Source organism: Pygoscelis adeliae, unplaced genomic scaffold (assembly GCF_000699105.1).
Source record: "Pygoscelis adeliae isolate BGI_AS28 unplaced genomic scaffold, ASM69910v1 Scaffold59, whole genome shotgun sequence".
Classification (NCBI taxonomy): Eukaryota; Metazoa; Chordata; class Aves; order Sphenisciformes; family Spheniscidae; genus Pygoscelis; species Pygoscelis adeliae.
The window spans coordinates 307,842-318,486 of NW_008825565.1; the positions used below are offsets into that span (position 1 = coordinate 307,842).

General features: G+C 36.3%; 1 protein-coding gene across 1 annotated transcript; it reads left to right on the plus strand.

Moving 5' to 3' along the window:
- The first annotated feature begins 1,403 nt into the window (after positions 1-1,403).
- GNPDA2 (glucosamine-6-phosphate deaminase 2) lies at positions 1,404-8,131 on the plus strand. The gene is made up of 6 exons (XM_009332428.1): positions 1,404-1,580; positions 1,887-1,988; positions 2,501-2,683; positions 3,018-3,202; positions 3,298-3,472; positions 7,123-8,131. The coding sequence occupies exons 1-6, from the start codon at positions 1,457-1,459 to the stop codon at positions 7,179-7,181; spliced, it is 828 nt and encodes a 275-aa protein (XP_009330703.1). The 5' UTR covers positions 1,404-1,456; the 3' UTR covers positions 7,182-8,131.
- The last annotated feature ends 2,514 nt before the right edge of the window (positions 8,132-10,645 follow it).

The following is a 10,645-nucleotide window of genomic DNA, read 5'->3' on the forward strand; positions in this document are numbered from 1 at the left end:
GGGTTTCTTCCTCCAACAGCGTAGAGTCACCAACCCCCCCCCCAAAAAGTAGCCCCGGCCGAAAGTCCGCGGTCGTTCTGGTGCCCGTTCGCGGGTCGCTCCTCAGTCTCTCGGAGAGTATCACCGTGTTCTGGGGGTAAAATTGTTAAAGCTTTATGAGGCCGCCCTAGGGCCGCGGGATCTCCTTTTCTGTCCACCCCGAGGAAGTGCGTTAACTTTTTCGGTACTTGTGGAAGAGCCTTTCCTCCGCAAAGGTGAGTTCGACTTGTCACGGTTTTACCGTCCGGGGAGAGGAAGCGGCGCGGTCAGCAGAGAAAAGGTGGCGTTCGTCTCCTTCCTTCTTTAGTGGGGCGGGCAGATGTTACCCTGTTAAGCACTATTGTAGCTTAATTCCTATTTCTTCTAAAACCGGCCTCTCATTTTGGGTCAGCTAAGAGTAGTGCGTGCTAGGGGTGGCTTGGCACTTAGCTGGCCTTAGGCTTCTGACAGCTGCGTTGTTGTCCCGTTAATGCCAAGCACGGTCAGACCTGGGAAAAGAAGAGTAATACATGGCAAACTGGCTAAAGAGCCTCGGTCTTTCTGATAATTATCTGACTCCGTTAAGCAGAAGCTCGTGGAAAAATGAGTTTCACTTAAATGCAAGAGATGCTCAGGTACTTCTAACAGCCAAGCTTGTTTTTCTAGATATTCATCTTAATGGTTGATACAGTTGTACTCAAAATCAGAGCCTTGAAAGAGTGACTGACTGACTTCTGTTTGAAGTTATGTTGAAAAGAAAAAATGTGACTGCATAGGTTTGGTTTTTTTCCTGTGAATTGTAAAGATTTCAAATATCTCTACTGCTTTAACATTTTTTTCAGATTAATAAACTTACTGAAGCATTGTTACAGAGCAAGAATGGGAGTGAAAGGAGTTTTAATTGTTTACTTCCAATTATCTCTTTTGAAGGTAGAAGCATGGGATTATTCTGGGCCTTGTTTTTGAAACTTTAGGCATTCAGCTGGTCATAAGAAACTGAAGTTAATCTCAACGTTTGTTCACTTATTTGTTTGCTTTTATTTCAAGCAGAGTATTTCCTCTTTTCTAACAGTAGCAGATAGTTAAAAGACTGAAGTTCAAAAGGGCTTGTTCTTACTTTGTTTTAGCTTTTCCTACAAGTTACTTTAAATTAATCTGTGAATTTTAATAAATATTTGATTGTAATCTGTCACTTGGATTCTGTACCTTTTCTTTTGGTTGTCCAACAGTCCAGCTTGAACTAGGACTACAAGAGTGCAATATGCTTATGCAATTAAAATATGCCTTATTTAGCGCTATACATTATCAGTACAAAAGGTCATTTTTTTCTCTTCTGTAATATCAAGAATTTTACGACTATTCATGTGGTGCTTATTTTTAAACCTTTGGCATTTTCTCCAGGTTTAGGTGTATTTTATACAAGTTCCTCACAGCCATAATGAGGCTAGTAATTCTTGAAGATTATGATCAGGCTAGTGAATGGGCTGCAAAATACATCTGTAATCGTATTATCCAATTCAAGCCAAGTCAAGGAAGATATTTCACGCTTGGTCTACCAACAGGCAAGTTTTAGTCAAAGCCTACGTAAATGACTAAACCTAGAGCTATGTTTGTATCACTGCTAACAGATACAGTATTTAAAAGAACACAAATATCTTTTTGGTAATACTCCAACATACTTCTATTTAAATACGGATTTGATTTGTGTAAAAAGTTGTGATAAAGTTTGAGAAGCTGAGAAATACTAAATGAGAAATAACAGATTTCTTTTATTTGAAAAGCATTGTAGCAAAATCTGACTATGAAGAGATTTAAATACACTGAAAACGTGCAGATACATAGAACAGTAGAAAAACTTTATTTAACAGGGAGTACACCTTTGGGATGCTACAAAAAGCTGATAGAGTATCACAGAAATGGAGATCTCTCTTTCAAATATGTAAAGACTTTCAACATGGATGAATACGTAGGTAAGATGTGCTAATTGTTTGAGAACACCCTATACTGATAATTTTTTTCCTTTATTAAAACTGTTAAATACTTGACAAAGCGCAAGATCAGTCTATTATGTTTGTACTTCTAAGTTAGACTTATGTACATGGGGTTGTCTTAAGCCTTTTTCTCTATTCCTTTATCCACAAATATGCAAATAATAAACTAGTCCAGGTGGATTCTGGGCTAAATTCAGTGCTTGTAAATTACTTTACCATACTTTTGTAGAAAGTATGTTGTCACATAGTATTGTGACTGCATCTCTTTTAAAGACTTTACACTCTCTGTAGGATGTATGCAAAGGAAATGTAAACCATTTACCTGTGCTGCCAACAGGAAATCTTTCTTCTCAATATAATTTCAAATATTGCTTTATCTGACTTCTTTCTTAAGTTTGTCTTGCATGCCCTACATTGGTTACACATAGACTAGAATTAAGGCTGTTTGGTTAAATCTTGTAATGTGTTAATTTCACTCTCAATTATTTCAGGGCTTCCCAGAAATCATCCAGAGAGCTATCATTCCTATATGTGGAATAACTTCTTTAAGCATATTGACATAGATCCAAATAATGCTCATATCCTTGATGGGAATGCTCCAGACTTACAGGCAGAATGTGATGCATTTGAAAAGAAAATTGAAGAAGCAGGGGGGATTGATCTGTTTGTAGGAGGTACGAGGAAATGCTCTATGGTTAGCTATGATTCCAACAAATACGCTGACTCTTGAATCGCTATTTCCATAACTTAGCTAAACCCACTTTTTTCAGTTCTGGTGTCAGAAAGTTCTGTGACTAACAAAGAATCGGTATGAATACCAAAACAGAACGGTTGGTGTCCAAGTTTCTAATAACTTAATTTCAAGTAAGTTTTGAATGCTTTCTATTGAAAATGGGGAACCAAAAGGAACGAAAATGACTCCTAAAACTTTTTTATTCATTTACAATGTTTGAGGATATTTGTTGACTCGCAGGTCTGGAATGATTTACTTCTTTTAACTTTGAAAAGGCATTGGTCCAGATGGCCACATTGCATTCAATGAACCCGGATCGAGTTTGTCTTCAAGAACAAGATTAAAGACTTTAGCAATGGACACCATTTTGGCAAATGCTAAATACTTTGATGGAGACTTATCTAAAGTACCAACTATGGCGCTAACAGTTGGTGTGGGTACAGTGATGGATGCTAGAGAAGTAAGAACTCATTTAGTTCTAGTTGCATGTGTCTGTTTTCAAGACTAGTTGGTATTGATACTGGGATTGAAAGTAAAGAGACCTTTGTTTTGCAGGTGATGATTCTTATAACAGGTGCACATAAGGCTTTTGCATTGTACAAAGCAATTGAAGAAGGAGTCAATCATATGTGGACAGTTTCTGCTTTCCAGCAACACCCTCGTACTATCTTTGTGTGTGATGAAGATGCTACTTTAGAACTAAGAGTTAAAACTGTGAAGTACTTTAAAGGTGAGCACTGAATCAGAGGTTACATGTATTTAAAAAAAAGAAATTTTCAATTATATTGATTTAAGTCTGAGCCTTCCAACACTTTACAGTAGCTAATGTATAATGTTATATATTCAAAATACTAAATGTTAACTTATTTCTTGTGAATGGAGAAGTGCTAGGAGGCATAACTTGTGTTCCTTACATTCCTGACACATCTACTTTGGAAAAATATTTCCTTTGCTTCCAATTTGAAATGATAGTTTAGTAATCTTCAACTGTATGTAAAACAGCAGCAGTCTGGTGTTCCAGAATACTGGTCTTAAATACACTAGAAAGTTTCCCTTAAAGAAAACTTGATACATTCATTAATCCTGATATATTTTCACGCTGCTTTTGCTGTGTGCTGTAATGTGCTGTCCAGTAAACTTGAAATGTGTGATACAGACTTTGAAGCCACCTGAGGACACTTTTCATACAGTGCATTAGCGTCACAATCTATACCGACTTTTAATACGTTGCAGCCTTTTACTGTGCTTTTCGTATTTGTAGTAGGTATATTGAGGTAAGCTTAAAGTTGGGATTTTTGGTAGTCATTGAAAGTTCCTAGATGTGAATTCTGTTTCACTGAGGCTGCAGAAGCTGAGCAAAAGTAGTTTTCTCCTAATTATATTAGCACAGCAAATGCAATCGTGTAAATCGCTCATCTTTCTCACTAGCATGGATACTTGTAGTACTTGAGGTATCAGAGATCAAGATTGTAATTTATGAAATTACTTTTTAGAACCAGTGTCCATATGTATTGGCATTAATGTGATTTTTATCCTGATATCATTTGTGGCAAACTTGTTAAGTTTGGGTTTTTTTAGTATGCTATGTATTCTTTGCTATGTATTGTGTGTGTTAGTGTAAATCACTCATCTTTCTCACTAGCATGGACACTTGCAGTACTTGAGGTATCGGAGATCAAGATTGTAATTTATGAAATAATTTTTTAGAACATTATATCACCAGTGTCCATATGTATTGGCATTAATGTGATTTTTATCCTGATATCATTTGTGGCAAACTTGTTAAGTTTGGGTTTTTTTAGTATGCTATGTATTCTTTGCTATGTATTGTGTGTGTTAGTCTTTACCTGTATCACACTGCTAGGTAGTACTTACTGTTGTTTTCAAAGAAACTTCTTTAACTGCTTGGATAAATTTTAAACATTATCCTGTATTTCATATAAACAAAAGCTTTGCTTGGGAAAGAGATAAACCTAATGTAGAATTATTAGGTATGAATGACACTGAACATTGCTTTAAAAAAATTAAGGGCTACAGTATATGAATGTGTGCTATTGTGTCACACTTGAATTGCCCTGTAATACAGAGCAATAGAATTCTTAAAAAGATTGTTTACTTTATATTTGCTTAATTTTACCTATTCTCAAATCGGTAAGATCTTCCCCTTTTAAGATGGAGGAGAAATCAATGTGGGTCAAATTTGGAATTATTTCTGAATCTTGATCTTCAGGTTAGATTTCTTAGGAAGCTAGGTAGTTCTTCATGACTGCTAATTATGGCAGCTGTTTACTGTGATTTTTCTCCATTTAAAAAATCTCCAGGTACTACGTGAAACTTCAAATCTTTTTGATAATCAAGTACCACGCTGGCTGGTAACTAGAATAACTTACTCCCCTTCACTTTTTTCTAACTTTCTGAACACCTATTAGAGGCTAAAATTATCAAGTGTACTTAAATGTTCTTATGGGAAAAGGGAAAGGTAACTTTCTTGCAGAATGAAGCAGAAAACAAATTTTGAATTTACTAATTAGTCTGCAGATAAGTTAATTCAGGATAGTTTTTCCATACTTGTGTATGCTTCTCTTAAAAGTGTATGCAGAAATCTGTTTATTCAAAGCATACTTCAATATGCAGTGAGACTTTCCTTTGAAATAATTGTTTTGGCATCTATCAAGTAAGGACTCTGCATATCTTTAAAAAAAGCTTTTGTTTCTAACTGTTTTCCTGAAACAATTTCACAGGATTTAAATATCCTTCATGAAATGTGGCAGAGGCAATACTTTGTAAGCATTTTTCATGCCTCTAGGAAGTGGGTAATTATCTCCTTTTCATTTCCCTTTTTTAGAAGAGAAAAACGCTGGTAGGAAGTGGAATGCTTTAAAGTTCAAAACATGGTTCCAGTCTGAGTAGTGTGGGCAGCTGTTACTCTGACAGTACAAATGGCTTTTGTATCAAATGTATACATAATATTTTTTCACTTACTGTTAAACTCCTGAAAAATATTACTGACTTGATCTTTCCCTCGTACGTCAACCTGATAGTTACCCTTCATGAAATCTAAGAAACTGTTTTCTTTAGTTATGTTCCCTTCTAAGTTTCTTTGGGGTTTTTTTTGCGCAAATGTCTGAAGCTAAGTCATTACCTCTAGAGGCAAAATGAGCTGGATTCTTGAGTCAGTTATAGGTGTGTTGGCTGTTTAGTATGGCTGAACATCTCACTAATTAGAGAAGGAAATAGTAATGTCTGCTTTTTATATTAAATAATCACACACTGATTAGAAACAGATGCTGCATAAAATGCCTTTTGTTGTGGTCACCTACAGTAATGACCTCAGATTGTATAGTTATTCAAATTTCATGTTGCTGCAGTGACACAAAGTTTGCCACCAAATGCATCACGTAGCAAAGGTATTTGAATATTCTTTGCAATAGATAATCACTAAAATGTGCACTACTGTCAGACTTCTTTAATGGTTTTTAAGAAAAAATTCTTACTTTGAACGTTACATATTATTTAGATTTGTAATTTTAGAAGTTAATCTTTAGCTTGGTGCTAAAATGGATTCTTACTTTGCAGATTGTGAACACTGATCAGTTACTGTTATTAGTCCTTAAGGTGAAATGAGGTTAAAAACATACCAGTGACTGAATGTCATACATACCTAGATGTAGGCAACATTTTTACAAAGTTGTAACAAAATAAAGCAAGCAGCACCTTTTTTCTTTTATTGCTTCTTTCAGCACTTTCCAAAACGAAAGTGTCTGAATAGGGGGGAAAAAAAATACTCCCCTAATCACAGCTATGGATGACTTGTATATGACCAAAAAAAGCCCAGCTAGAATAGAAAACAGTTCTAAATCTGCATTAATAGTCTGCATACTTCTAGTTTGGTTTTGCCTTTGCCTGTCTAGGACCACAAGTACACTTTTAATTACAAAGACATACCACAATGCTAGAACATTGCAATTCAAGCTGTTAAGTATCAGTATGTGTACATTTGATTTTCATGACAAATTCTGATATGAGGGAATTTCATGTTGCTGTTATGCAGTTTTTAATAGAAAGGAAAGATGGGTGGGTCTCGTGTTCAATTAATTTGGAAGTATTCCAGATATACTTTTTGACAGGTCTGTTACCAGAGAGCTGTCTTGTCCATGCTCACTTTATACTGAAGATGTCAATAGTATTCAAGCGATACAGGAATATCTATGCTGTCTTTAACTTATGATTTTAAACTACTTTAAATAGCCATTGTTATTCTCTTCAGTGAACTATTTAAAATATATACTTTGAAGCAAACTCCAACTAAAAATGTGAATAGAAAGACATGGTGAAAAAGTATAACTAATGTAAAGCTGGCATTGTTGCTTTCCCCCCAAGGTTTAATGCATGTGCACAATAAGCTTGTGGACCCACTGTACAGTATGAAAGAAAACTGAAAGAAGAATTGAAGAGGAACTCCATGTGGGTCAACAGCAACAGTTTTAGGTAGCAGATGAGTTCACTGCTATGCAATATGCTGAAAACTGTTTAAAATGGGGAATCCTAGGTACTGTATTTTTTAAAAGGTCCAATATCTGTACATTCACATTCCGTCTGTTTGCAGTGTTGTGCATTTTGCTTTAATGGTTGGAGCTCTGTTGTTGGCTGGTACGTAACTAAATGGAACAGAATAAACCTGTGGGAGACTGCATGTTATGTAGAGGGAAGAGCAGAGCACTTATTCTAGCACAGCAATGTAATGCATCTGCCTTGTGTTAGAGAAAATGATATTTTATTTCCAGGAATTTGTAATTTTTGGCTTGATTAGTGTAACTACATTTTGCATTTGTGTGTCTAGCAGAATGGTTTTGGCCTTTGTCAATACTATGGAATTGTAATAGTTGTATAATTTCTACTATGAAATGTTCTGTTTACATCTGTCTAATGTACACTGAGCTTTTGTACTTGGTTGCCTTAAATTTATCTTAAACAGTTTTTGGGCATGTACAATTCAGGCAAATAAAAATATAAAAACAGTGCCTAAAAATGCACCAAATTCTTGAAAGTTGTAATTTACTCCACAGATAAAAATATTAAACTTCTGCCATAGCACTTTTTTCCTCTCATGTATTTCAAGTTTTATATTTTTGGTAATTGAGCTTTATACATAAGGAAAAATCTAAATGTTACTTTCTGGATGTACCTGTTTAATTGTACCATTGATGTTATGATGTTACTATTAAATGCCTGAAAAGAGGTTAATTTACAAGACTATGTCTGCAAGTTTAAATGACCATGTATTAAAGTTAACTGTTAATCACTTTGCAATAGTTACCTCTCAATGTATCATTATAAACATTGAGCTGTTATAAGGAATGTTATTTCCTACTTTGAATACAAGCAAAACTTAAATATAAACTGACGTGAATAAATACTTCAGGGTTTCATGGAGAGGTTAGGAATTTTGTGCCTTCATCCACCTAAGGGGGAAGTTAAAAGTTTATTGATTTAGACTTTGGGGGGGCATGCCCTTGTGTAAAAAGAAAGTGCAACAAAGTACAGCTTCAGCAGTTTAACTTTTTGCCTAGATAGATGATAGGCAGGTAGCCTTTATTACAAATCACATTAATCCTTTTTACAGTTGAGAATACTGGCCCAGTGGCTGCACTAACAGGAATTGGCCTAAATCCCCTGGGATGGAATATCCTGGGAAGCAGCCTTGCTGAAAGGGACCCTGGTGGACAGCAAGCTGAACATGAGTCAGCAGCAACAAAGGCAAATCAGGTCCTGGGCTCCATCCACAGGGGCTTTACTAGCAGAGATAGAGGTGTGATGATCCCACTCTACTTGGTGCCTGTCAGGCCACACCTGGAGTACTGTATCCAGTTCTTGTCCCCACAATTCAAGAAAGATATGGACAGACTGGAGAGGGTCCAAAGGAGGGCTGCAAAGATAATTAAAGAGCTGGAGAACCTGCTGTATAAGGAGTTAGGTCTTTTCTCCCTGGGGAAGAGAAGGCTTAGAGGGGGCCTCATCACAGTATTCCAGTATTTAAAGGGTGAGTACAAAGAGGAGGGAGGCTGTCTTCACAGGGAGCTACATGGAGAAAGCAAGGGGCCCCAGGTACAAGTTGCACTGGGAAAGGTTTCATTGCAATGTAAGAAATAACTTTTTTATAGTAAGAACAATCATTCACTAGAACAACCTCCCCAGGGATGTGGTGGTTGGCTTTCAAGATGCAACTGGACAGGGGGCTAGGTAATCTCATCTAGGCTCACCTTTCCCAGAAAGGGTGGACCAGATGGTCTTTCAAGGTCCCTTCAAACCTGGACTGTTCTACAATGCTATGAAATTACAAAAGGATGGAGGAGTCTTGTCTCAAGCAGTGTAGGAAGCCAGGCCTAGTGTTTCAGTTCTTAACAGTAGATTGAACAAGCACAGATTTAAAACAGGCTTTCAGGTTTAAGACTCAACTTTTGCCCTTGCATTTTTGAAGCATAACGTAACATTGGGAGGGGAAAGTTTAAAACACTGTTTCAGGAGAATGCTGTTATGTGTAGCATATGACCCACAAAATGCATCATGATCCATCTTGTGGCAAAATTGGGAATTCTGTTGAGGAAATGTAGAATTTAGGTTCAGAAATGAGTGGAAATCCATAGCTTTTATACACCTCTACTTCTAAAAGCTTTTCTTCTTTGCAACTCCTTATTTTTGTCCTTTATTCCAGAGCACCTTTCAGTCTTCTGCCTCTCCTGCCAAACTCACCAACTAAAGCCCTTTTTTGTGTTCTCTCAAGACATAAGAGACCACAGAATTCATCTCTCTTCTCCCTTCATAACCATTGGCACTTCTCTGAAACATAGGCCAGTTTAAATACCGGTACAATAGTACCCATACTTGGCTGAGTGGGGCTAAGACTGTTTCTGCCTCTTTTCATGAATAGTCTTCAGTTGTTCTCCAATTAGAAAAAAGTTTAACAACAGAAGCTAACTTACAAATTCTACTGGATGTAGAATTCTACTCTAGGCCCTGTAAATTCATGACTTTTTTTTTCCACTACTACTACACCATTTCTATCATTTCAGTCCTTAAGATACTCCCAATTACTTTCTTATGAAATAACAATTCTTCAATTACAGTACCTTCCAGACTTGTCAACTACTAAAAATAAGTCAAACCTGTAAGTTACATTAAGCTTTACCTGTTACCCTGCAGCCCATTGTTAAAATCTAAATGGCAAAGCAAGCATTTTCAAGCTCAGAAGTCTTAAGTTAAGGGGTTCTTGCGTAAACGAGTAAATTCTAACTTAGCCTGGCACATCTACTTTAGCATTTTATTCTCCTTTTTGTCAGTAAGATTTTAAAGTATATTTCAGGGTGGGGGGGAAGTATGTGACTAGATAGAATCAGGTCATTTTGTGTCAAAAACTAATACTTCATTTACTGTTCTAACAGTAACAGTACTAACCCGTTCATTTAAAGTCCTTGCTCTCAAAACTGACATCATGTACAAGTCCTCTCAGTACTGGACTACAAATTTGTATTTTTTACTCCTTCAGATGACTATAGTAAGGCTAAAAGACTGAGTTCCTCTAGTCTCATTCCCAAGGCAGCTTTATCCATGCATGTAACTTTCATTTAATTAGGCAATGTATATTTGATGTGTCATACTCACCAACTTTCTCCAAGTAGTAAATCTTTCATAATCTCTAGCTTACCTTTAGCTTCTGCCTTATTCCTCAGTACAGAGCCAATACTTTCTCTTTTTTAGGTCTACTTAAAGGGGGAAAAAAAAATATTGTAAAATTTTACTTTCGTTCCTTCACTCTTAGCACATATTACTATACCTGTACTTTCTTAAAGAGATCTCTGTACTTTCTAAAGATATCTCTGTACTTTCTTAAATGCTATCTTCTAAG